We start from the raw sequence: 27,515 nt of genomic DNA, 5'->3' as shown, positions 1-27,515 counted from the left end.
TCCCAGCATGGGCGACGCTCGCCATACAGCTAAGATGAGGTTAAACGGAGAGAGAGGGAGACTTCCCACTTTGCGCCTCCCGTGTTTTCAAACACTCACCAAGATTTGCGTAGAAAACCTACCTCTGACTATAATGAGCTTTTTCTTTTTTCTTTTTTTTTTTGCAATGAAAAAAAATCTATTTAAACCTTTTCAATGCGCTGCCTGCCAACTGCACCTTCACTCTCTGTGAGCTATGTAAAAGCTTCCATTGTGAGAACTGCATCTAACTGATGTTTAAATGTTGCCGGGGCAATTTTGCCGAGGCAAATGCATCGAAACGCATTCAATCCTGAGACTCATTTATTTTACTTTGAAATGTAATTATCATACGAGTCCACAGCTATGTGTTACTGTAACAGGGCTGGATCAGACACAGTTATGTGTTACTCTAACAGGACTGGATCAGTCACAGTTATGTGTTACTGTAACAGGATTGGATCAGTCACAGTTATGTGTTACTATAACAGGACTGGATCAGTCACAGTTATGTGTTACTGTAACAGGGCTGGATCAGACACAGTTATGTGTTACTGTAACAGGGCTGGATCGGTCACAGCTATGTGTTACTCTAACAGGACTGGATCAGTCACAGTTATGTGTTACTGTAACAGGGTTGGATCAGTCACAGTTATGTGTTACTATAACAGGACTGGATCAGACAGTTATGTGTTACTATAACAGGACTGGATCGGTCACAGCTATGTGTTACTCTAACAGGACTGGATCAGTCACAGTTATGTGTTACTCTAACAGGACTGGATCAGTCACAGTTATGTGTTCCTATAACAGGATTGGATCAGACACAGTTATGTGTTACTATAACAGGACTGGATCGGTCACAGTTATGTGTTACTGTAACAGGATTGGATCAGTCACAGTTATGTGTTACTATAACAGGACTGGATCAGTCACAGTTATGTGTTACTGTAACAGGGCTGGATCAGACACAGTTATGTGTTACTGTAACAGGGCTGGATCGGTCACAGCTATGTGTTACTCTAACAGGACTGGATCAGTCACAGTTATGTGTTACTGTAACAGGGTTGGATCAGTCACAGTTATGTGTTACTATAACAGGACTGGATCAGACAGTTATGTGTTACTATAACAGGACTGGATCGGTCACAGCTATGTGTTACTCTAACAGGACTGGATCAGTCACAGTTATGTGTTACTCTAACAGGACTGGATCAGTCACAGTTATGTGTTCCTATAACAGGATTGGATCAGACACAGTTATGTGTTACTATAACAGGACTGGATCGGTCACAGTTATGTGTTACTGTAACAGGGTTGGATCAGTCACAGTTATGTGTTACTGTAACAGGGTTGGATCAGTCACAGTTATGTGTTACTGTAACAGGACTGGATCAGTCAGTTATGAGTTACTGTAACAGGATTTGGTCAGACACAGTTATGTGTTACTGTAACAGGATTGGATCAGACACAGTTATGTGTTACTGTAACAGGACTGGATCAGACACACTTACGTGTTACTATAGAAGGGTTGGATCATACAAAGTTATGTGTTACTATAACAGGGCTGGATCACACACAGTTATGTATTACTCTAACAGGACTGGATCAAACACAGTTATGTGTTACTCTAACAGGACTGGATAAGACACAGTTGTGTGTTACTGTAAGTTGTTTGGGGTGTTACAGGGAGACAGCAACTGCAACCATAAGGCACCAGAGATCTGATATCTCTATTGTCTTTGTAGTGAAGCATGGGGTGACATGGCTTCTTGTCTGAATGGAGCCACCAATGGGCTTTCTTCTGGTAAACATCAAAATCAAATCTCCATATTTGTATTCCCAAAGTTCATTCCTTCACTTACAGAGATGGCAGGGGCAAACTGTTGAGTCAAAGTGGTGTGCCTTTCAAGCCAGTAATGGAGTATACTTCAACCAATTTAAATGATATATCAACATTAGAAAAAGACGCTGCAACACTATACCTGTATACAGCAACAAAAGCTGTTTTCAGATTTAGTCAAAAAATCTGAGAAATATTTGTCATTGTATCATCCCAAAAGTCCACGTTTAGGTAAGTACAATATACTGAAAAAGACTAAGACACTGCCATGCTAATGGTAACCTCAGCCGTCTATGTGTTGAGCCACACTTGGAGCACTTGGATCAGTGCTGAACATCGGAAAACAGTTCACATTTAACTTCAGCTTTTACAGCTGTATTTCCTTTAAGAAAAAGAGCAGATGTAATGCTGCGTGAGAAAAGGGGGCACCACTATTATGGCAGTCAGTTACTGTGCTAAATGTAATGCTAAATGGGCTCTGAAATCATTATTGGCCAATAGTGAAAGTACAGCCTCCAGTCAGCCTAAGAGGTCTGGGTGAATATGGACGTCACCCCAGAGTGAGCTACTCAATATCTCAGAGTGTGTGTGTGTGTGTGTGCTACGCTACTCAACACACCCCAACAGTCTTCATTCACGAGAAGCCCCTTCATTTCAACCGTCGTCCCGCCCCCCCCCTGTATAAATGTTACACAGGATCCACACTGCACTGACCAGCTACGGCCAAGTAAACCTTGTTCAATGCACAATGAAACACATACTACGTGTAGAGATATACAGTACTGTATACAACTCCATGGAGAGCGGCTCTCTTTGAATCCGGCTCCAGCCCGTTCTTAGAGCAGTGATGTTCTTGTCAAGTGTGGGTTGAGCTCTGTTGTCAGGAGATGGTGTTTTACTGTACTCTTTATTGTCGTGCTCTGGATGTTTTGGTGCACGACAGCCCGAGATCAAAAGAGCTGAATGTACGAACACCCCATGCCCCCTCTTCAATAAAAATTCAACAACTTCAAAATAATAAGAAAGCGTTCAAAGAATCAGACTACTCGTGTTTTTCCACAGTGTATCAGTGTCACTGGTTGGGTCATAAGCCTCATTCTCAATAATCATATGCAATTCAGCCTGATTACAATCGCTGTTTCAAACGAATATGTCAAGCATTCATTGTTTTCATATGTGCAGTGACTGTATATTAATGAAATGGAAATTAATTAAAAAATTACGTTGACATGATTAAATTAGTACTTAACCATTGGAGTTCTTTTGACATTTCATTTTCATGTAAAAAAAAACCCCCACAGAAAATCTCAAAGATCTATCAGTGTCCACCTGTAAAAACGGTAAGAAACATTACAATTGAAAAAACAGTGACTAGCCTTTAAAGTCACCACCGTACAGTGTGTGTGTTTTCTTGAAAACAATGTAAATTAAAACAACTCCTCAGACAAATGAGGCCGTAATTACTAGCTCTGCGTTGTTCCTGCGCGCTTGTTCGCGCTGACATTCTGCCGAACAGCACTCCCCCTCTGCCTCAATTTACCTTTATATGACGACAAGCGCAAGCACGGCACTGGAAAGAGAACCGTAAAAGGTACTCACAGGGACTCCATCTTACACACCTCATCTACCCTCCTGTTCCCACCGCCGGCTCAGAGGAGATATCAGCACAAATAACTGAAACGCTTACAAATTCCTTACATCACACCTGTCCTTGCTCACTCTGTCGAACCTGCTTTGTGGCAAGGGTGTCATCAAGCTAAAGCTGCACGTTGTTTTAAAAACACATCAGACAGATCATTCATGAGATTCTTTACCTGAAAACACGACTATATCCCGACCTTGCTACATAACACCCGAGGAGGTACTTGGAGTAAATAATTTGCCCCTGGATATTGGTTTTGACCCCTGCATTGCAGTTACATAATACAGCTCTCAAATGCCTGTCACCTTCAGGCCAATCTACTCAAGCACAAAATATCTAAAGACACTCAACTGTATACAATTAAGTAGAATGAAGAATATTACACTGATGTTCTTCACCTCATTACTCCTAGTGTTGCCCTGTCAGTTTGTCCCTGATTGCACATACATTTCCCATAGAGGTTTGTATGAAAGCGGTTATTCAGTCGTATGTTCAGGGTTTAAGTACTTAAAAAAAAAAAAAAAACGAAATGATAATGTATAGCAGAGAGTGCTGAAGTGTAAAGAAGAGAACAACAAAGAGAAACAAGTTAGAGGAACGGGCAAATTGATGGCCGTGGCGTTCAAGCACGCAGCCACTTATCCTTGAAGACAATGGGAGCTGCCTGATGCAATACCGCCACCTAGTGGCTCCCCTGAAAGGACGCCTGTCTTCATGGAATGGGGATGGAAGGAACGGTTGAAAAGTGCCAGGAAATGAACCTTGCTGATGTGCTGATGTCCACTCAGTGAGCACTTTACTAGGTATTTTTTAGACTTATTAAGTCTTCTGCTGCTGTAGCCTATCCACAGGGTTGATGCGTTGTGCGTTCAGAGATGCTGTGCTGCATACCACGGTGGTAATGTGTGGTTATTTGCATAACTGTCACCTTCCTGTCAGCTTCGACCAGTTTGGCCCTTTGACCTCTCTCATTAACAAGGCGTTTCTACTGGATATCTATTGTTCTCCACACTATTCTCTGCAAACTCTACAGTCGGTTACTCAAACCACCCTATCTGGCACTAACAATCATTCCACGGTCAAAGTCACTGACATTTTTCCGCATTCTGATGGTTGATGTGAACATTGACAGAAGCTCCTGATCCGTATCTGCATGGTTGTATGCACTGCACTGCAGCCACACAATTGGCTGATTAGATAATCGCATGAACACAAGTTCCTAATAAAGTGCTCAGTGCAAGTATATGAAAGGTGCAGTTTAGAATGGAAATAAGTGGCCTATCAATGTGCATCAGAGGAACTGTCCTGCAAGGTAACCTCTCATCTTCCTAACACCATAAACAAATTACATTTCTGTTTTTAATGGAGTGTCTTTTGAAGTTAAGCAATTTTGTCATTTTGTTTTGTCTACACAAATTCCAAGGAATTCATTTATTCATTACATTACATTACATGTCATTTTGGCTGATGCTTTTATCCAAAGCGACTTACAGTTGATTAGACTAAGCAGGAGCAATGCAGGGTTAAGGGCCTTGCTGAAGGGCCCAACGGCGGATGTTATTGCGGCTACACCGGGGATCAAACCACCGACCCAGCCACACAGTAACAGTTTGAAACTTAAAACTGTTCTAAAAAACACCTTTAATATAACATAACATAACATAACATAACATAACATAACATAAATGGCAAGAACAGGTCATTCAGCCCAGCAATGCTCGCCTTTTCCAACCACTAAAGTGTACCTACTGCTTAGTTTGTCTAAAAGCTAGATAGTATCTAGCACCGTATCAAACCTGGTCTTACTCTTAACAACGTAGCCATTTCAGGCATCAACAATATCTTTATCCTTATACAGCAGTTCTCCATTATTCTTAATGCACTTAACCTCCTCTTTGCTTTTCCTGCTACAGTATTGAAAGAAAGGTTTGTCATTACATTTAGCATTGTGTGCAATTTGCCTTTCAAATAGCCATTTGGCTAACCTTAGTTATTTTTTAACTTGAGTGTGCATATTACAATATTTATGTAATTTTTATATTTTATATATCTTATAATTTTCTATTTTTTTTTAGCAAATCTCAGCAAATCTTAAAGCTTTATTTGTCCACTGTGGAGACTTTTTTCAATTTACTTTTCCACACCTTTGGTGAAGACTGTATTGAACACAAAATGAACAGTCGACAGTGGTAAATCCTTGCTGGAAACCTGCACCAGTGCATTGCCATAATGTCTGTTACATTAGGGTGAGGTGGCTATAAGTCATGATATATTGCAGGAATGCCCTTCAAACTTTTTTTTATTTTTATTTAATTGTGGATTGATAGCTGAATTATTATCATGCTCGCCAACTCTATCAATGTCATAGTTAGGAAGAGTAACACTGCTTTTAGTAAGAGGCGGACATTAGATGACATTACATTACATTACATTACATTTACATTTAAGTCATTTGGCAGACGCATTTAATCCAAAGCGATTTACAAGTGCATAGGTTCTTCCACATTACATAGAAGCTGAACCACTAACCAAACCCCCATTGCTTAGCCATAGGCCAGCCCAGTACCTGACATACAATATGTATTTGGTACAAATTTTTCCTGGCCGTTATTTTCCCGTTTTTCCATCTGTGTAAGCAGTGCACATGTGGGTTTTTGGAAGAAATCACCCAAAATCTTGTCTTAAGTTTTTACAGTTATTTTTACCACATACAATCAAAAAATATTTAAGGCATAAATATTTTAATAATTAAGGTTCATCTTTCCTGAAGTTAGCTACGGTTAACCACCAACCGGTTAGCTAAAGTCAGCTGTAAAAAAAGCCTTTAGTTCATTACGCTTCATTTAGGCAGTCTATCAGCAGCTTCCTCTGCTAGCTAAGTAACTCTTAACCTTAGATGACAATACTAACTAGTTAGCCAACTGACCTACACCTTGACGGTGACCGTAGGACACAGTGTAATCCGTAATAAACGTATGCAGACATGCATACACATATGGCAACATGCCCGCTGAGCTCCATTAGACACCAGACTGGGACAAAGCGTTTTAAAATGCTCACGGTGTAAAGCACTGCATTAGCGCACAGTCACAAGACACAAGGCACTCGTGAAGGTGAAGAGGGCCCACGCATTCCTGGCCACCGACAAGCCGCTGCAGTTATGCTGTTTGTCCTGACCGTCAGCCATTAGCTGTGAAGGACTAGTATGAAGCACTTCACGGCCAAATGGATGGTCTTTAGCCGAAGTGAATTAATGTGCAGAGAAATTGAATGTGGAACACCAGCTTCCCTCCACTGGCACGGGGTGCCTGCCCTGACTGCCGTGTGATTTTTCCCTCGTCACGAGTAACGGCTTAATTTCAGCACCACACATGCAACATGAGTGTTAAAGACCCCGGGCAATCTCAATAATTACTTTTAAGTAGCTACATTATACATAGTGGGGTTTCCAGAATGGGGATATTGAGGCGCTGTCCACCAGGTGGCAATGCCAGCACTACAGATTGATTGCAGTGATTGATCGTGGTCACCGTAGCTGTGGTCCATTACCTAATTACTGGGCTACATACAGTACTGTGCAAAAGTCTTAAGCACCTGTATAACATTCTGTACAGAAAAGATTCTTTCAAAAATAATGCAATGGAAGGTCCTAAATAAACGTACTATACATTTTACATTACATTTTAGTAATTTGGCAGAATAGTTCAAAACTGAATCAAATCAATATTTTTTATGAACACCCTTCAGCGTTAAAACTGCATCACTTCTCTGAGATAGCCAATGCTGTCCTGCATAAGACAATCAGCAGGGAGGCTGTTCCAAGCATGTTGGAGAACTTGCCACAGTTTTTCTGCAGACTTTGGTTGGCTCCTTGCTTCGGAACTCTGATCAAGCCTTGATCAAGTTTTTATGTAAAAAGTAGTCAATTGCGTACAGTAATATGTTACTTTTTAAAAATGAAATACAAAAATGTCTCTGTAAAATGAAATCTTTTGTAAAATTTATATCTGTAAAAACTCAAATGTGTTCTTTTATACGAACACACACAAAAAATAAACATATATATAAGTGCATCATTCTGACCAGGTGTTTAGTATCGCTGCAGGTTTTCCTCTAGACGCGGTAACGATGATTTTTTTAAATTGCTCATTTGAACAGCAAGGGTTAGGGCTTGAGCCAGGTTGTTTGTCTATTACCTGTTAATCACTTCTACTGGTTGCATACCTGTAGAGTGATTGAACATTTGTCTTAAATAACTTAAATAGCTGTGGAATTTATCAGTAGATTAGCTTTGATTTGGTATTGCTTGTGAGCAATTGTAGGCCATTTAAATAGGCGTGTCAGAGCGACGCTAGTGTATATTAGACTGGCGAAAGTTGTCCTTAGTCAGTAAGTGCATCATTCTGACCAGGTGTTTAGTATCGTTGCGGGTTTTCCTCTAGACGCGGTAACGTTGATTTTTTTAAATTGCTCATTTGAACAGCAAGGGTTAGGGCTTGAGCCAGGTTGTTTGTCTATTACCTGTTAATCACTTCTTGTCCCTTGTCAACTCCTCCCTGTCTTCCGGCTGTTTTCCAGCATCCTCCAAGAGGGCCCACATCACTCCGCTGCTAAAAAAGCCTACCCTGGATCCCTCCATCATCCAGAACTACCGCCCGGTATCTCTTCTTCCTTTCCTTTCTAAAACTATAGAACGAGCCGCTTCTACTCAACTTTCTTCCTTCTTTTCTAACAACAACCTGCTAGACCCCCATCAGTCTGGCTTCAGATCGGGCCACTCGACAGAGACTGCGCTCCTCTTCGTCAGTGAGTCACTCCATGCCGCACGAGCAGCCTCCCTCTCCTCTGTCCTCATTCTTCTAGATCTCTCTGCTGCCTTCGACACTGTGGATCACTCCATCCTCCTGTCTGCCCTGTCAGCAACGGGCATCTGTGGCACAGCCCTGGACTGGATTGAGTCCTACCTCTCTGGTCGCTCCTTCCAGGTTGCCTGGGCTGGTTCGGTATCGACACCTCGGCCCCTCGCCACAGGAGTTCCCCAGGGCTCAGTCCTTGGCCCGCTTCTTTTTTCTCTTTACACTCGCTCCCTTGGCCCTGTGATCACTGCACATGGGCTATCCTACCACTGCTACGCGGACGATACCCAACTCTTCGTCTTGTTCCCGCCGTCTGATACGCAGGTTTCAGCCCGTATCTCTGCTTGCCTGAGGGACATCCAGAGCTGGATGGACAACCACCATCTAAAGCTCAACCCAGGTAAAACTGAAATGATATTCATCCCTGCTAATACCTCTCCCCATCTGGATCTCTCCATTTCCCTTGGGGATACCACACTCACGCCGTCACCCAGTGCAAGGAACCTCGACGTGGTGCTGGACAGCAGACTGTCCCTTTCCGAGAACATTGCGGCGGTGACCCGGTCTTGCAGGTTCTTCCTATATAACATACGGAGAATCCACCCATTTCTCACCCCCTACTCGACCCAGCTCCTGGTCCAAGCGATGGTCCTGTCCCGCCTGGACTACTGCAATTCCCTCTTGGCTGGCCTCCCAGCGTCCGCTATCAGACCCCTCCAACTCATCCAGAATGCAGCAGCTCGTCTGGTCTTCAACCTTCCCAAATACTCACACGTCACCCCCCTGCTTACTTCCCTCCACTGGCTGCCTGTCATGGCTCGCATCAAATTCAAAACATTGGTGCTAGCCTTCCAAGCAGTTAAAGGGTCTTCCCCAGCTTATCCGCAAAAAATCATCAGACCCTACACCCCTGCCAGACCTCTTCGTTCAGCCTCCACAGGCCGCTTGGCACCTCCCCCTCTCAGAACCTCCTCCTCACGCTCACGACTACTGTCTGTTCTGGCTCCACGGTGGTGGAACGAACTCCCCGTTGAGGTCAGAACTATAGAATCTCTCCCCACCTTCAAGCGCAAGCTGAAGACACACCTCTTCAAGCAGCACCTCTCCCCATCCCTCCCTACCTCCCTGTGAACCTTAATTGTTGTCTCTGTGACTTGCTTTGTGTATCGGTATTTTTAGTTGGCTAGGTAAGCAGTGTTTGGATAGTTAACTTTGGTCACTTTTGCTCTGTTTGTTTGTTCGTTCAAAAAAAAAAAAAAAATGGCCCTTGTCCTTATCTTTGTTGTACAGGTAGCAGTTGAAATTGTACTTCCCTCTAGGGTCTTTCAGCGAACTTATCCCTGGTTATGGTTATTCACTTTGTTGTACGTCGCTCTGGATAAGAGCGTCTGCCAAATGCCAATAATGTAATGTAATGTAATGTAATATAATAAAGTCTAGGGTGCCTAAGACTTCTGCACAGTACTGTATGTAAGAGGCCTGGTCTTTTTTTCAGGGCGTATACAGTTACATCATCTGGTATTTGGAAGCAGGTTCAGGCTGAGAGTGCTGCTTTTGGCAAGTCCAAAAAGCTCGGACTAGCAGGCCGATATTGCACAAGAAGCCATGGCATATCATGAATATTGGCACGGCTCATGGCACAGAACACAAACTGACCAATAAGAACAGAGAACCGGATCTATATATGCCAGGTCTTGAACCCTGCAGTACCCAGGTGAGATCCAGTCATCTGCTGTATAGCTGGTGCCAGCAGACTGCCTGCATTTCAACTGCCCGAAAGAGTTACTCATCAATTTCCTCTGGAGTCTGAAAGCCAAACACTGAAAGCCACATATACTGTATACTGTTGGCATCCCCGCTGGTAAACAATGATTTTATATGGTCATTAACTTTTGGTTGTTTATCGGTGAGAGATATGCACGTTTCATATGTGTCATTACATCTGTGGGTGCTCCACTCTGTCTGCCCACTGCTCCACTGGGACCCCTCAATGGCAGAATGAGCTGCAGTCTGTAACCAGGCACTCCCTGAAGAACCACCATTTCAAATGGATGTTTCAGCAATTGGACCAATAAATCACCCCCATTGCCGGTCTTGGAACTCACTAGTGACATTTATAGCGCTTTCATTCTTTCAGATTCATGCTACCGTTTTATTAATATGTTGACAATAAATGTAATACTGTTCATTATGACTGCAATATTTCTTTGTATGAAGAGCCTCGGGTCAAATGTCGAATGCTTCGCTGTAGATATCTAAAGTTCTGTGCTCTGCTGTGTTCTCTCACTGTAGGAAGCAAGCTTTATCTTTAGAATAAAGGGGAAATAAACAGACATGCTGTTTATAAAAATCATAATGTTACTGAACATAAATGCAGTAATGAATGAATACATTCATTGTTGACAGCGCTGCCATTTTGTCACTTCAGAAATCTGAAAGCTTTCTGGATTTGGATAAAGAATTTTCATCAATTTTGAACACTGAACTCTTAGATTCTACAGTGACTACTGTATACAGACTTCATTTTGTTTCCTCGCCATTAGTTTACACCCTCTGATACCCTTTCCAACCAGCAGAGGGCAGTAGCAGGAGGAAGTAACCCTGCTCCCATCCATACAGAACAGCCATCTCTGAGACGGATAGGATGAAACACAGGACAGCAGAAGGAAATAAAATCAGTTTACATTCTTTGACACTTGCCAAGTGAAAACATTAAACTATGGGCTCCGAATGGGTAGGCGGCAACATGCATAGGTTCTGTGCTCTTGTGTTGATGAAGTATAGCAGAAGTTAAAAGCATGTGCAATGTACATCTCTATATATGGAGTCATGGTTTAAGAGACAACCTGCCTCCTGAGAAATAATGACCATGGGTTAAAGAGACTGAGGCGGGGGAAGGAGCAGGTTTGTCCTTGAGAGGTTGGTCGAGGAAAGAGGATCAATTGATGTTTCAGAGGAAAGAAACATTAAAAGAAAAGATCTAATTATATAAATGTATGTGTTGGCGGTTTGGGAATTATTGCTTATTATTAATTATTATTAATTTGAGAGACTGCGAAATGTACAGTATACTTAGGCCTAAGAATGTTTTGAAAGTAAATTCCTTCTGTATGTCAGGAGAGCACTTGAATCGTCGAGCGATATGAGGGCCTGAGTGATTGTGCTTTTACATCATAAATGTGGAGTCATGAAGGAAAACTATACGTCCTGATAGAACACAATACTCATATCACTAAGTGTCCTTCAGAAACCTCAAATGGAGGAAGTCAGCATAAGGTGTGTTCAGCAAATTACTAGGTAAGTGCTCTGTACAAACCACCACTGTCCAGTGTCCAGTGTCCAGTGTCCAGTGGCCAGGTTCAAACCACACTGAATGTTTTAAAGGGACCACATGTTTTCAGCTGGCTTTTAAAGTGGAAAATGAACGTTTAAAAGGCCCAACTCTATTTTAAACAGGGGTGCCATGGCTGTTCCCTGACCTCTAATGCACAATATATTCCCAAGAAACTCTCATCCCTATGCATTATTGAAAAAACAGTAGAAAAAAAAACATAAATTCAACATCAAAATGAAGTATTGCTGGTGCTTTTCAGGCACAGGGTCTATGAGCTTTAAATCCCTTTCCTGAGTTTTTGTTTAAAAAGGATTTAATAAACTGCCACGTGCTTTACAGTCATTACCAAACAATATACAAGGTTTCTTCTGCTGTGATCAGGAGAAATGAATAGAATCAGCCTATAGTCCTGAGCAGAAGTATATGAATATGACATGGATATGAAGTCCTCAGATCTGTCAGAAAAGCATTTAAATAGCCCAGTCTTCATCAAGAGACCAACTAAATTTTTCTTTGCATTTACAGCTAAAGAATATTATTACCGTAATATTATTTTGCTGTGCTGTTAAAATCGAATTATCAATTACTCTTCTCATTTATGGAAATATGTTTCTGGAATTTATATGAATGCGTTCCCCTCATTACTGGAACAGCGATATGAGTGGAATGAAAATGTTTGTCCTGGCCTTACCCTCAGGAACACATAGCATTTCAAGCATGGACTCCTGAAGCCGGACAGAAGCTGTCGTAGGGCACACAAATGAATGAACCTGGCTGTGCATCTGAGTGTCAGTGCCTTTGAGTGTCAGTACATTTGAGTGTCAGTGCATTTGAGTGCCAGTGCATTTGAGTGTCAGTGCATTTGAGTGTCAGGGCATTTGAGTGTCAGTACATTTGAGTGTCAGTGCATTTTAGTGTCAGTACATTTTAGTGTCTGTACATGTGAGTATCAGTGCGTCTGAGTGTCAGTACATTTGAGTGTCAGTGTGTTTTAGTGTCAGTGCATTTGAGTGTCAGTGCAGTTGAGTGTCAGTACATTTGAGTATCAGTACATCTGAGTGTCAGTGCATTTGAGTGACAGTGCATTTGAGTGACAGTGCATTTGAGTGTCAGAACATTTGAGTGTCAGTGCGTTTGAGTGTCAGTGCTTTTGAGTGTCTGTACATTTAAGTATCAGTGCATTTGAGTGTCAGTATGTTTGAGTGTCAGTGCATTTGAGTGTCAGTGCGTTTGAGTGTCAGTGCTTTGAGTGTCAGTGCGTTTGAGTGTCAGTACATTTGAGTGTCAGTGCTTTTGAGTGTCTGTACATTTAAGTATCAGTGCATTTGAGTGTCAGTATGTTTGAGTGTCAGTGCATTTGAGTGTCAGTGCGTTTGAGTGTCAGTGCTTTGAGTGTCAGTGCGTTTGAGTGTCAGTACATTTAAGTATCAGTGCATTTGAGTGTCAGTATGTTTGAGTGTCAGTGCATTTGAGTGTCAGTGCGTTTGAGTGTCAGTGCATTTGAGTGTCAGTACAGGGATCTCGCCATCAAGAGACAGGCTTACATGGATACCATCCAGCTCTCCTCATATTTCCGTCACACAGTCAGTGTATTAAAATGAATAAAACAGAAGTAGACATGCAAGATGTGGAGACATTCACATTCACACATTCACAACTACAAGCCATAGGAGCTGTAATCTTGCAATATCCCCCAAATAATTATACTGTACAGTATATTAAAAAGGTTTAACAGGGTTGAAATGTGAAACTGGAAAACTGAACCAGATCAGTGGTGGCCAAAGATTATATTACATTCAAGTAGACATTATAACAGTTTTCACATTAAGAATTATGTAAGGGTAATATCCATTACCTCAAATTTGCTGTGTAGATATCTCTGTGAAATGAAGAATATCACATGTGAGCTGAAAGAAAATATTTGATTTTCTTTGTGGAAGATGAATCACCAGTTTACATTTATAACCTTTTTGTATAGATTACTTGTTTTTAAGGTCTGAATAACTTATTATGGTTGCAGTCGTAATTACACATGCCATTATGTCCATCACCCTTATGAAGGCATTCAGCTGAAATATTGGTCAATAAAACACAGAAAGGAGGAATTTGACTTTCTTATTTTTATGATATTTATGTTCCGTTCGTCTGCACCTCTCTATTCTTTTGGGTTTGCACCATTCTGTATATGCCCTTGTAATCTCACAAAAATAATGAGATTATATTCCCTTTTCCCCCCTAGAAATACAAATCATACCTCAGTAAAGGCGGCCATTTTGGACAATCATTGGCCAATTATTTCTCAATGACTATTTGGTATCTGTAACTCTAGTTGAATTTTTAGTCTGTACAGGAATATGGACCAGATCATTTTCCAGGGACTGTTTCCCGTGGAATGACTCATAGGCATTACTGGGAACCTGGTACCCTGCCCACAAGGCTGTTCTGACTCTCCTTTTACCAATTATATTGTCTTTAATGGCTCTGTGCTAAAATACTTAGTTGACATCTCCCACCCCCGCTAATGCAACCCGATTCAAAACTTTGTTCCTTTCTGCAATGCAAAGCCCTGTAGATGCTAACTGTTCAAACTTCCTTTTCCCTTTCTAAGCTTGCATAGTTGGGTAGGCAACAGCTTTCTACCAGTTCCCATATTATTTTTATCACATTGCCTTAGTGTAAAAAAAAACATACGAGATGAGTGTTTGTAATTTTCCTGGAAACATCTATATCTGGTGCTCTTTTGTTTTAAAGGCCAGTGAAACTATTGTCGTAAACTGGCAAGGACAGCTGAGGGAAAGGATTCAGAAAGGAGGCATTCAAGCAACTCAGTCCATTCCAATTATAGTGGCTGGTTACATGAGTACTGCATAAACAATTAGTACCATTTCTGGAACGCACCTGTGCATTGGTTTGTCTGGACCAATGAAGATGGAAGTCCCCTGGGGCTGAAATCTTGACTATTGGTTTGTGGTGCTATGTTTGGAGAACACAGTGTCACCATTTCAGAGTTCTCACCCACAGTGCATCCTTTCAAAATGAATCTGAACTATTCTATGACCAATCTATACTTCTGTCATTTCTGTGTGTTAGCATGTGGAATTATAGTTGAAAAATTATATTTGATAGTTTCTCATTTTTATTTTTTTATTTCACTATTTGATGAAGCATAAAGTGTTGACAAACCCAATAAATGTGACCGTGATGTGTGACAAATTTGAAACGCTGTCCTATAGAAGGGATAGGGTATCTGTCATCGCAATTATACGGAGACCAAATGCAGGTATTGCATCAGCCATATCTCATGCATTATTGTTGCATTTTCTTTAAAGGAAAGCGTACAGTCTGCCTACTTATGGTAAAGAAAATGTCACACTGCTGGCTGCACAGGAGTGGTCTGTATGTCTTCAGAGCTGTCTGCCTCCCAGACCACGCCACACAGTCTCCCTAATCTTATATTGCACATTCACTTTAAGAGATAAAGTGCTCCTGTGGGGTTTCCCGGACAGCAAACTAGGACATTTCCTTTGCAAAGGTTTCCCGAATATGGGCCGACTCAATCAGCTGAGCACAAAGTTTACAAAACTGGGGGTATTTTTGGTATCGTATTGCATCCCCCCTTTCCAAAGAATAGACAATAACTAACCACTGCATTTACAGTGGCACTTCAAAATCCTTACTGTGCACAGTTCATCATTAAGTGGCGGCCCATTGGAAGAACAACCACCCAATCAGAGAACAGCCAAGGCAAGCACTGACCAATGGAAGCCCATATAGAAAATGACTTGGAAAGGCCCCTTACAAGTGCTTTTTGACAATCAATGTAAACCCAGTGCTCACAAATGGCATTTGCCCCATGCTACTACGATGACAAATTAAAAACTACAAATAAACAGACGAAGCAAAAAAAAAAAAAAAAAAGTGTAGACAAGCCAAGGCGCAATGCACTGCTGACTATTTCAGGCACTGACAGGCACTCCAGCAATTTTTAACCCTCCCACACATCACATAATTTAAACAAACATGACAGTATTTATTGCCAGTCAAGGTTCTTCCAGTACACAATGAGTGAGGTCATTTGCGAAGCCTCCATTGCTCAAAATGGTTCTTCTGCCCGAACACAGACATCAGAGCACATCACACACAAGTGTCTTTCGACACAAGTAATAATTTCAGATAAATATTTGCCTCGGTAAGATAAACCAGATGTGTTAGCTGTCAAAGCAACAGGCTTTCCTTTCTGGGCCAAGCACTTCTGGCTTCCAAGTTGGAAATGGGTGCATGAGGCATACATGAACTGTGAACGACAAAATTGGACAGTTTTGCACTCATTGGTGGGTGGCCACACAGGGACTTGAGACAAAAGCCCTTTCCATGCATCTTAACCTCTAAATGTTCTGCCATTTTGTGCTTTTTTTTCTGCCTGTGTGAACGGGAGAAGGTGTCAATTTTCCAAGACATTTTCCAATTTGTAGGGTCAGGATTTTGCAGGAAATTGTATTTTCCACCAAATACAAGAGATGATGTTGTCAAACACAACAGTGTTGTTTACATATGCATGGATAAAATGAATTGCATTTGTGTGAAAAAAAAGGTAGTTCAGCACAAATTACCAAAGAGTTTCAGTGAGAGATTTCAGTTTTGGATGAAACTAAAATCTCTTATTTGCAGGAACAAAGTTTTATGGACTGATGACACCAAGATTAACCTCTAACTAAGTAGTGGAAAGGCCAAAGTGTGGAGAAAGAAGCACTGTTGCCTCACAACAAGAGGGTCCTGGGTTCAAGCCCTGCATGGACTTTTCATGTTCTCCCCCATGTCTGTATGAGGCTCCTCTGCGTACTCCAGTTTCCTCCCACAGTCAAAAGACATGCAGGTTAGGGACTACAGCTCATTATCTAACTCTTGCGCATTTACACTCATGTGGAAACTGAAAATGTTGATTAATGTTAATTCTGCCACAATGAGGGGAAATGAAACCATTCTGGTCTATCAGTTTTATTTTCAGAATTCATTGGATTGCCCTGCCATAGGTTTGTACAATGGCTGGAAAAAGTGCATAAATCTTGTTAAATAATTTCACTTTGTTTATCAATTAGTTAAATAATTTTATCAAATTAACAAACAAATTACATTCACATTTTAGTCATTTGGCAGACACTTTTAATCCAAAGTGATTTACAAGTGCATAGGTTCTTCCACAAGTTAAAGCAAAAAAATACACATACACATACACATATCATCTATGTTACACACAAATGCATAACATCTCAGTTTCTGATCATCTCAGTTCTTTGTGCTGCTATCCTGTCACATTTTCTCAGTGAAGCTGACTCAAATTGTAATGGATATGAACCCTTCAACCTGTTCTCCGGATACAATTCCCACCAGATTTCTTACATAAATGCGAGGAACAGTGTGCAAGATTGTAATGAATAGCTGTCATGCCACAATGAACGCTGCACTTTCTTTTAAACTAGTTCAGGCTCAGTCACTGTTGATTCAAGGTACTGCTACAATTACTCTCCTATCTGTTGTGTGAGGTAGTTATTGTTTTACTGTTTTTTATGCTGCTCTTGTGCACACGTTTATAGCGTACAAGCTTGTAGCGTAGGCTTGAATTATTAAAGGCGGCACTTCCTGGCAGGCTCGTCTGTTGAGTCAGTAGCGCCTCTCATCCACTGGAGACAGAATATGCAGGCGAACGGAACCATTTTTGGTTAACGAATAGAGGCAGCAGAAGAGCCAGAACTTATTACCGCCCCCTCCATCCCCAGTGTGTGCCCCTTCAGCCATACAGTACCAGCTGTCTCTGCTTGTTCATAATTCCTGACCCCGCGGACATATTTAAATCCTGGGTGTTCTCCCTCATCAGAAACATGACCGACACGCACAGCACAGATAAAATATAGAGAAAGGTAAAATAAATTCGGAGACACTTTCATTTAAACGCGCGTTCTTTGGTTACAATAAGCCTACAGTTTTTTATGTGAGAAATAACATACTTTAAGGAGGACATGGCAGAGACTGCGGTTGTTGTTTTGAAACTTGATTGCGGTTGTAGTTTTTTCATAATTCCTGACCCCGCAGACATATTTAAATCCTGGGTGTTCTCCCTCATCAGAAACATGACCGACACCCACAGCACAGATAAAATATAGAGAAAGGTAAAATAAATAAATAATAATAATAAAAAATAATAAAAAAAAATAAAAAAAATAAAAAATAATTATATATATATATATATATATATATATATTAAGCAAAGATAAAGAAGAGAGAAAGTTATTGAAAATTTCAAGGAACTTTAAACAGCACAATGCTCAGTGTTAAAACAAGTACGTCTAATCGTTTTGGGGCTGTTAGATTTCCAATGACACCCTAACTGTCTTTTAACGGAAGTTTTTTGGAAGTTTTCTCACCGTATGCATATTAACCCAACTTAAATCGCTGTGATAAAAGGAGGTGGTGGGGTGGAATCAATCAATGTTATGAATTACTGTTGTAGTTCGGAGATTCATTCAAACGCGCGTTCTTTGGTTACAATAAGCCTACAGTTTTTTATGTGAGAAATAACATACTTTAAGGGCGACATGGCAGAGACTGCGGTTGTTGTTTTGAAACTTGATTGCGGTTGTAGTTTTGAAACAAGTGTCATTCGTCTCCGCATGCGAAACAGAAACAAGTGTTATTACGTAGGCTAGTTAAAAAGTGGTTCCTGTAGCCCATGACTTACTGCTTTTGCTTGTAAAATACATTTAAATGACCATTTTGACTTTGTTAAACATTCCTTCTGATATAATCCGTTAGTTCGTATTCTCAGATTAATTGTTATTCAACGCAACTCTTGAGGACTGCTCAAGAAGGGTAATTCCCCAATCATGCATTTGCCACCCTGGGGGATGCAAGTCAGCGGCTTACTTCGAGCGAAGGACGGCGCGGTTCATGCTCACTCTCGCAATTACGCTGCACTGTCAGCTAAGTGTTTAGAGCATCTGGAGATGGGAAGACAGGCAGACCGCACGTTGGACTAGTAGGTCGTGGCCGAGTCAGTCGCAAGATGTCTGTTGCGATAGAAGACGGGCAGCAAAGTTCGGAAAAGAGGTCGCGATGCATTCGCTTATTGTCGATTTTGTTTCCTCTAGGCTGCCTTATTGTGTTACTCGTTGGATACGCCGCTTTAGGGGCTCTGTCATTCCGGTACATCGAAGGTGGGACTATCAATGGGTCTATGAATCAGGAATACAAAACATTTTTGCTCACTCTAGTGCATACGGTTCGCAATTCAAGTAGGAATGGTAAGAATTTCAACTCAAACGTCTCACAAGAATACTGGCTAGACCAATTCGTATGAAAAAATTGTGGATGACCGGCATATGTCCGTCTCTCCCAAAGGCTACGCGTATTTATTGCATTCTATGTATGATCAACAAAAAAGAATAGTTTGCTTTTCGCAGGTAACATTTTGGATATTTTAATTGAGGAATTGATGAAGAGATTAGCAAAACCTTTGTTTGCAACAGCATTTTTACTGTACATCTAATTAGTAGTCAACATATTGCCTAGATACCTATATTCTATCTTGAAATCAGTTATGTGCTTTTCCTTCAGATAGTTTGAACGAGCAAGAACAATTATTGGATAAATTACAAAGCGAGATGAACAACTTTAAGATGATATGGCTTCAAAGCCCGAAGTTATGGACCTTCTTTGGATCAATGTTTTTCTGTTGTACAGTATTTACAACAGTAGGTAAGTTTTTAACTTTAATTGACTTGTCGGTCAAAAATAACAACGCTACAGCATACAGGTGTTTTGTTTGAACACATCCTACCGTATTGTTCTGTCGATAAAATACGTGCATTATGTTCATTAGAACTATCCCCCAGTGACGAATGTTGTTTAAGGAACAGTTCCAAATGACTAGTCACCCAGATAAGTTTCTCTAATTTGGTTTAATTTTGGCGGGGTTTTCAATTATTTTGAATGATGATTACTCCTGTAGATTAATATCCACTGTTGGAACGAGCAATATTTTTTCCCGGAACTCCCGCATTGCCATTACAGTGCAAAGGAAGATTAGTCAAGTCAAACTACACAATGTATGCGCTCTGGTTGAAATGCATTGGTGGTGTTGGCTCATAGCATATGGCATCAGTTGGTCTGCGCGTGAGGTCTGGTTGTGGTCTTCTGGAAAACACTACATTAAAAGCATTAAGTAAATTCTTCTTCTTCTTTTTTGTAATCTATTCAGCAGATATCCATTAAGTGCAGTGGGAGAGGCATAAATTGTGGCTTGCGTGTGCTACCCATAATCATTGATTATGGACAGATAAGGCAGGCGGCCCCAATACTCTTGTGTTGGCTTACTTCAATGGAGTCGGTAAACCAGTAGACAGGGGCGATCCACACTAACAGTATGCTGCTATACCTTTGTACATGAAGATTACCACTGCCATCCTAATCATATTGTTTGTGTTTTTTTCCTTCATGTATTTCTGCCTAGCATCCTGGATTCTTCCAGGACCAAGGACTAAATGTTGTCAATGTTATGTGGAGTAATAACAGAATAACAGACTGGCCAAATGGAAATGATCAGAGCACTTGTAAAAATAGCAGTGAGGTGGTCTCAGATAAAGAGCAGATCAAACAGAATTTTAGGAGGGGTGACTCACAGCCTATAAAAAGTTGATGAACGTTAAGATAAAAAAAAACATAGAACTGAGTTTAGAGGAGCAAATTTGAATAAGATATATGATCGGCCAAGTAAAAATAAATCTGAGAAAACCACTGGAAGATTGCAGCAAATTATTCAATGTTCTTGTGGGCGGTCTGTAGCATAGTGGTTAAGGTACATGACTGGGTGTAGCCACAATAAGATCCGCTCTACCCTGCATTGCTTCAGGGGAGGATTGTCTCCTGCTTAGTGTTATCAACTGTACGTCACTCTGGATAAGAGCATCTGCCATATGCCTGTAATGTAAAGTGTATGAATGGGTGAATGTGAAGCATCAATTGTACAGTGCTTTGGATAAAGGCGCTACATAAATGCCAGCCAAGATGCTGCCTTCAGATCAAAAACAAGCTCTGACCCAGGTTTCAACCTCTGAGGTTTCAAGCTCTGAGCTTCCTGTTTAGCAGTTTCTGTTCAAGTTATCTTCAGCAGAGCCTGCTACTTCCTGCTCATCTTAATTACAAATCGTAGTGCATTAGCTAATGTGTAAGTCTCAGTGTATCTTGCGTTGCGATATGAGTGTCTTGTAAGTAGCCTCTTGGAGATGGGGATGAGTGGCACTGCAACAAATTGACAAAACCATTTCAAAGCGCATCTTTAAAAAAAAAAAGAAATGACAAAATACAGGAACACATATTACAGTAGCCAAATACGACAATGGAGTAGGTAAGAAGTGATGACCCCCCCTGAAGATGACGTTTTTCACAAACTATAATTTCTAAAAAAAAATAATAATTTTGGAGTTGTTCATGGTACCTTTGTAGTCTTTTCAGTGCCAGTTGCACCTGCACAGGGAGCACCACGGTGACTACTTTACACCCAACAGGTCACACGGTACTACAGGACAGCCAGTGACTATTTTACATCCTACATACACACTACTTACTACAGGAGAGTCAGTGACTATTTCACGTCCTACAAGCCGCATTATACTACAGGAGAGCAAGTGACTATTTCACACCCTACACACACAGTACTACAGGACAGCCAGTGACTATTTTACATCCTACATACACACTACTTACTACAGGAGAGTCAGTGACTATTTCACATCCTACAAGCCGCATTATACTACAGGAGAGCAAGTGACTATTTCACACCCTACACACACAGTACTACAGGACAGCCAGTGACTATTTTACATCCTACATACACACTACTTACTACAGGAGAGTCAGTGACTATTTCACATCCTACAAGCCGCATTATACTACAGGAGAGCCAGTGACCATTTCACACCCTACACACACAGTACTACAGGACAGCCAGTGACTATTTTACATCCTACATACACACTACTTACTACAGGAGAGTCAGTGACTATTTCACATCCTACAAGCCGCATTATACTACAGGAGAGCCAGCGACCATTTGACACCCGACAGCCTGCAAAGCAAGCCAGAAAACAGATTAACAAATTTACTGCACTGTAATTGCTACCCCCAAAACATGTCAATAAAGGCTATATTAATCTTCTTACTGGTGTCTTACTAAGTGAAAATAAACGTACAGGAAGTGAAAGAGGGCGGTTTGCTGCGCAGCACACCATTAACAGTAATGGGTTTGGACTGGATTCAGATTCAACAGCACAGTGGATTTCTGCTGCTCTGTCTCAGTAGAAATGGCCCCCTAAAGGCCAAAATGAAGGAACGTAAAATTGTACAGAATATTTTAATTTATCAATCATGTAAGTGGCTGTGGTCTTAATATCAACAACAGGTTGTTAAAAAATGGTAAATGTGGGTCATTTTTATTTTTCCCATCATCTTTTAATGGCATATGATGCATAGTGAAGTACTTTGTGAAAATACATTATTCAGTCTGCGGAAAGTCTGAAATGCTAAGTACCAAGATGAGAAGAAACGGACTAATTGAAAATAATGGACTTTAAACAGGAAAGGCACTAACCCAAGAAAGCAGTTTTAAAAAAATCTGAACAACAAGACATGGGCAAATGGATTAACGTTAAAGTCACGCCACAGTACAATTATTTGAATGACAGATTCATATTTTGAAAGACATCATCTATATTTCCATTAACCTGTGATTACATCTCTCTCGGTCCCTCAGAAATCCCAATGAACATTTTCATTAACTATCATCATTTCACTGTGGCCATCCTCATGTTAAATCTGCAGATACATGGAATTTATTAAATTTTTCCAAACATCTTCTCACTTAAAGGCATCTTGGTTGAAGTCCCACTGTAACCTACTGAGCCTGTCTTAGCTTTCATGATGCCATACATCGCCAGCAGATGCCAGTATTGTCTCAAATATACTGAGGCCTCGAGTGCTCTGTGCATTTGCACTAACTCGGTCACGTTTTTTTACATTACATTACATTACATTACATTACATTAATGGCATTTGGCAGACGCTCTTATCCAGAGCGACGTACAACAAAGTGCATACCCATAACCAGGGACAAGTGCACTGAAAGACCCTAGAGGGAAGTACAATTTCAACTGCTACCTGATTTTCCTTTCGATCTTAGTGCTGAAGGTACGGACATCTGTTTGTGCGAAATTCAGTTTCGGAAATAATTATGGAAGAATTGAAAAATACCCTTTGCATATCCTTAACTGCTAAAAATATAATATATAATGTCCTTTAAGCTATATTTTTTCTCTGTAGGCTCCCATTGGTACTCCATTACATTATAGGCTAGATCAATCAATGATTTTAGACAGAAAAGGTACCAGTCACAGGCACTTTCCAGATAATAAGTGGAATTTTGGATCATTTTGAGATAAATTCTCAAAAATATTATTAGCAAAACATATTATTAATGTAAACGTAATAATGTAATGTGAGACAGTTACAGGTTCTCTGATGCTAAAGGCAGAGGCATTTAGTACTTTTCCATCATGGTTGTCCCCAGCACAATAATGCCTTCGCACTGTTGTGAGTGAAGTGAAGGCAGCAATGTCCTGTGACAGCCTTGCCTATCCTCCTGACTACATGTCCCGGGTGATAGCTAAAGGAAATGAGCATAAACCCATAAGACACCAGCCCTGTTTAACCACCTAATTTACATCCCCTGTGTCTCCAGGATATGGAAACATGTACCCCGTAACAGTCGCTGGCAAGTGGCTGTGTGTCATCTATGCCATGGTGGGGATCCCCCTCATGCTGCTGGTGCTGACCGACGTGGGCGACATCTTGGCCATCCTCGTCTCCAAGGCCTACCTCCAGGTGCACAAGCTTTGCAGCCACCTGTCACTCCGCGCCAGGTCCTCCTGGGGTCCCTCGGAGAAGCCGGTGGAGGAGGCCGGGGTACAAAACGCCGTCTACACCTTCAGCCAGGACGCGGTGGTCCGGGTGCCCATGGATATCAGGCAGGTGTTGCGCAGCCAGGCGTCGGTCAAGAGGAAGTCCATCAAGCTACACAACGACCAGATCTTTGAGCGCATCATCACCCAGGAGAACCTAGCCAGGGAGAACCTGCTGAGACAGAGGGGCCTGGCCGCCCTGCCCCGGAGCCAGTCCTGCCCTGATCTGAGCCGGGCGGAGCCCCAGCGCGGGATCTGGGACCTGTGCACCGGGGAGGAGCTGGAGAAGCTGGACGTGCCCCTCATGCTCATCCTGGTGCTGTTCTTCGCCTACCTCCTGTTCGGCGGGCTGATTCTGCCCCTGTGGGAGGAGGAGATCGGAACCTTCGACGCCTTCTACTTCTGCTTCGTCACGCTCACCACCATCGGCTTCGGCGACATCGTGCCCCAGCATCCCAATTTCTTCATGGTCACCTTCCTCTTCCTCATCACGGGCATGGCCATCCTCTCCATGGCCTTCAAGCTGGGCCAGTCTCGCTTCGTCGGCTACTACCGCACGTTCATCCGCTGCATCAGCGGGGGGAAGGTACTGAAGTACAAGTAGCAGGACTGCAGTTCAGGTCCCGAGGGGCCCCGGAGACCAGAGACCACCCGCCCCTCACTCGGTGGGGCTCAGAAGATAAAGGACAAGCCTTGAAACCTTTTTCCCACCGACAGAAACTTGCTTAACTGAGCCAGCTATACTGGAACAGTACTATGGCTGGGTTTTTCCCCCCTCCATTTTGGCTTCTGCATTATAATGCCTTGGCAGTTGCACTTAACGCACGTTTGAACAGATGGAGAGAAGTACACGGTTGTAAAAAAGATGTCACTGTCGTATTATAGCCAGTGTTAACCTAAGTATTGCAGTTACAGCCAATGCTCTCTGTAATAAATGTCAAATTAGCATAGGTATCAATGGTTAAAGCCATCACCTAGCAATTGAATGAACATTTCAGAAGTTTTAACATGGATGATTTGAACAGATGTATAATCTTTCCATTGACTTCATTGATAGCAGCACCTAATGGAACATTTGAAAAGCTCCTGCTTAATTTCCACCTTCCTGAAATCAATAGAGCAAACTAGCTCACAGTTCTCGAACCCCACCCATTCCTGGGAGTTCCTGTAGCAACACACTGCTCCCCAACACCACCCACTCCTGATACTTCCTGTAGCAACACACTGCTCCCCAACACCACCCACTCCTGATATTTACTGCAGTAACACACTGCTCCCCAACACCACCCACTCCTGATACTTACTGCAGTAACACACTGCTCCCCAACACCACCCACTCCTGATACTTCCTGTAGTAACACACTGCTCCCCAACACCACCCACTCCTGAGAGTTCCTGTAGCAACACACTGCTCCCCAACACCACCCATTCCTGAGAGTTCCTGAGGTGCATGTTCTGTTTGACCTCTTAATCATCTGATAACATCCATCACTTCATGCGAATTAAAAGAAAAGGGGAAGGAGCTCCAGGCGGTCAGGACACAGTTTATCCTTTTGCCGATTATTTATGAGCAGATGACAGCACCCAGAGCAGCCCCAGGTTTATACGGCTCAAGTTTACACGGTCGGACATTTATGGACATCATTCCACTTGTGCGAGCTGTTCTTAAGCGCACCGGTAAACTCCCACCACGGACTCGTACTGTAACTGAACCCTCCTGGCCTGTGCATTGCCCAAGCCACAGCTTCACATTACCACAATGGATAGACTTTACCAGTCTCTGAACCAAACAGCCAGCCGAATCTGTTAGTGATCAACTGCTGAGTGCTTGCATTTGAGACTGAAGTTTATTGGCCTCTCAGTCATTTGAAAGCGATCATTTGCATTTGCATTGTAGATTTGAGAACCGGCTGCAAAATGCAGCATGTATGTACTCAAATTTTGAGTATCCATATCTGGATTTGTTTTTATTATTTAATAGGCAAGACATTTCTTTTGCAATTTGGCTGGTATCACAATACTGGCATCACAATGTGCCATATTATGATACGGAAATGAAACGTTTTCCATTATGGGTCATCAGAAAAATGCCAGAACCACTCGGAGGGGAGGGGTGTCAAGAGACTCATAGGATCTCATTTAACTGGGGGGTGCCTACAATGCGTCTGTCTGAGCAAACTAAGCGGGTCGTCCTTAATGTAGTGGCTGCACAGCTCAGCTAATGGACAGTTGAGGTAAAAGAAGCGCAGGCTTTTCGAACGCTCGTTGGTGGCCACTCTTTCTTGTCTGTGTTCACCCAAATTGACAGAGGACACTGGAGAAAAAGCACTGTGACGAATATGATAATACACGATTGTAAGATTGAGAAAAGGTTGAGAGGAGAAAAAAGCTGTGTCGTTAAGCTAATATTCTTAAATTATTTTCCAGTACAACGTAATTGCAACCTTGCTTTGCTGTATCCCTTAAGAATGGCCTGAGTGTAATATACTGTTTGTGATCAGCATTGATGTGCTTTTATTAGACCTTAAAGATTAATTGTGTCAGCTTCCCTATGTGTTCATGCTGGTGTTCATTTGTCTAATTGTGTCTCTTGCTGTTACAATGACATTAAATTCTCACCAACTCATTATTGTAATGGCTGAATAATTTACGAAGGTGAGAACATGACGTACGGTGTTGATACTTCCACACATACATACATCCCTCAAGAACTGAAACGCGAAGCATGTTTCCGGGTGTCAGAAGGCGTCTAAGTTTCATTCAAAACTAAAAGAAATGGTTTCTTTGGACACACTGAATGCTTATTAGTGTGCACCTTGTAGGTGTTTTACTTCAGCCAATTAAACAGTTTATCTGGGGTACATTTCCACACAAGCGCTTGCACAGAAAACGGAAAAAGGCTAGAGAGATTTTGAGACGCCAGACCTGCTGCAGGTTGTCCTGGAGGTGTGGCACAGGGACAGGTGGGACACAGTTCAGCCCAGAGACTGCAGGAGAGCACGGTCACTCTCACACGATCAGCAGGAGGCCCGTCTGGAGAAACAAGAGGAGGGTGGAGGGAGGATGAAGAACATAACAACCTACCTTAGTCCTCCCTCCTGATTTCCCCTGCCCCTCCTTTCTGATATCCCTATCCTCGTCTAACCCCCCCCCAAAAAAAAAAAAAAAAAAAAAAAAAAAAAATTGCACTTATGATGACGACTATGTTTAGAACAGCATTTCATGTGTATTTTGCTAGTTCTGGATGTGATGCTTTGGATTAAAAGCGTCTGCCAAATGACAAAAATGTAAATGTAAATAACAAGGTTGTGTTTAGTAGCTGGACGCACGGAAAAGGCGTGGCGTTCTTCGGCTAAGGAGTTGTCCCCGGGCCATTCCATTTTAAATTAAGAAAATGTAATACAATATCTCATTTCTGCACAATCCTCGGTCAGCTCAGCAAAGCAAAGAGTAGCTCCTGATGCAACATGCAGGAGGTACCCTGCCCACTGGAACCCACCTTCCCAGGGCAAGGCCATGAAGGGGTCATCGTGTGATTTTTCAGGCAGAGGACGACACAAAGAATTTTTGAATCATATCGCACCAAACCCAGGACCCTGCAGGGTTTAAATTAAAACACTAGGTGGCACTAGTCAACCCACAAAACTCAGTGAAACACGTTGTGTAAATGTACACCAGGTGGAGCCCTGGGCACTGATATGCTAAATGTAATTTCCAGTATCGGTTGTTATAGCGCAGGACTTATGTGAAGCGCAGAACAGGGCAGTGGGCTTAATGCCCAGGTGAAAGGGCTGAAATCCAGTTGCTTCTCTGGGTT

The 27,515-nt window shown here is 42.0% G+C and overlaps 1 protein-coding gene across 3 annotated transcripts; it reads left to right on the top strand.

Moving 5' to 3' along the window:
- Window positions 1-18,366: 18,366 nt before the first annotated feature.
- On the top strand, window positions 18,367-26,324 carry kcnk18 (potassium channel, subfamily K, member 18). Of its 3 annotated transcripts, XM_061227406.1 has the most exons (4): window positions 18,367-18,723; window positions 18,836-18,988; window positions 19,302-19,442; window positions 23,479-26,324. In XM_061227406.1, exons 2-4 carry the CDS (start codon window positions 18,922-18,924, stop codon window positions 24,300-24,302), a joined length of 1,032 nt encoding a protein of 343 aa, XP_061083390.1. In that variant the 5' UTR covers window positions 18,367-18,723; window positions 18,836-18,921; the 3' UTR covers window positions 24,303-26,324. The 3 variants fall into 3 exon arrangements, with proteins under 3 accessions (XP_061083390.1, XP_061083387.1, XP_061083388.1); XM_061227403.1 differs by having other exon boundaries at window positions 18,367-18,988; XM_061227404.1 differs by lacking the exon at window positions 19,302-19,442 and having other exon boundaries at window positions 18,367-18,988.
- The last annotated feature ends 1,191 nt before the right edge of the window (window positions 26,325-27,515 follow it).

Source organism: Conger conger, chromosome 18 (genome assembly GCF_963514075.1).
Source record: "Conger conger chromosome 18, fConCon1.1, whole genome shotgun sequence".
NCBI lineage: Eukaryota > Metazoa > Chordata > Actinopteri > Anguilliformes > Congridae > Conger > Conger conger.
This window is presented reverse-complemented; position numbering and strand designations above follow the sequence as displayed.

What these genes read in the sequence shown, in the direction of transcription:
- kcnk18 (XM_061227403.1), top strand. Translation starts at nt 18,751, where the DNA reads ATGTCTGTTGCGATAGAAGACGGGCAGCAAAGTTCGGAAAAGAGGTCG. An exon ending in TCGCAATTCAAGTAGGAATG is followed by an intron (nt 18,989 to 19,301) that starts GTAAGAATTTCA and finishes CTTTTCCTTCAG; the next exon opens with ATAGTTTGAACGAGCAAGAA. An exon ending in TACAGTATTTACAACAGTAG is followed by an intron (nt 19,443 to 23,478) that starts GTAAGTTTTTAA and finishes CTGTGTCTCCAG; the next exon opens with GATATGGAAACATGTACCCC.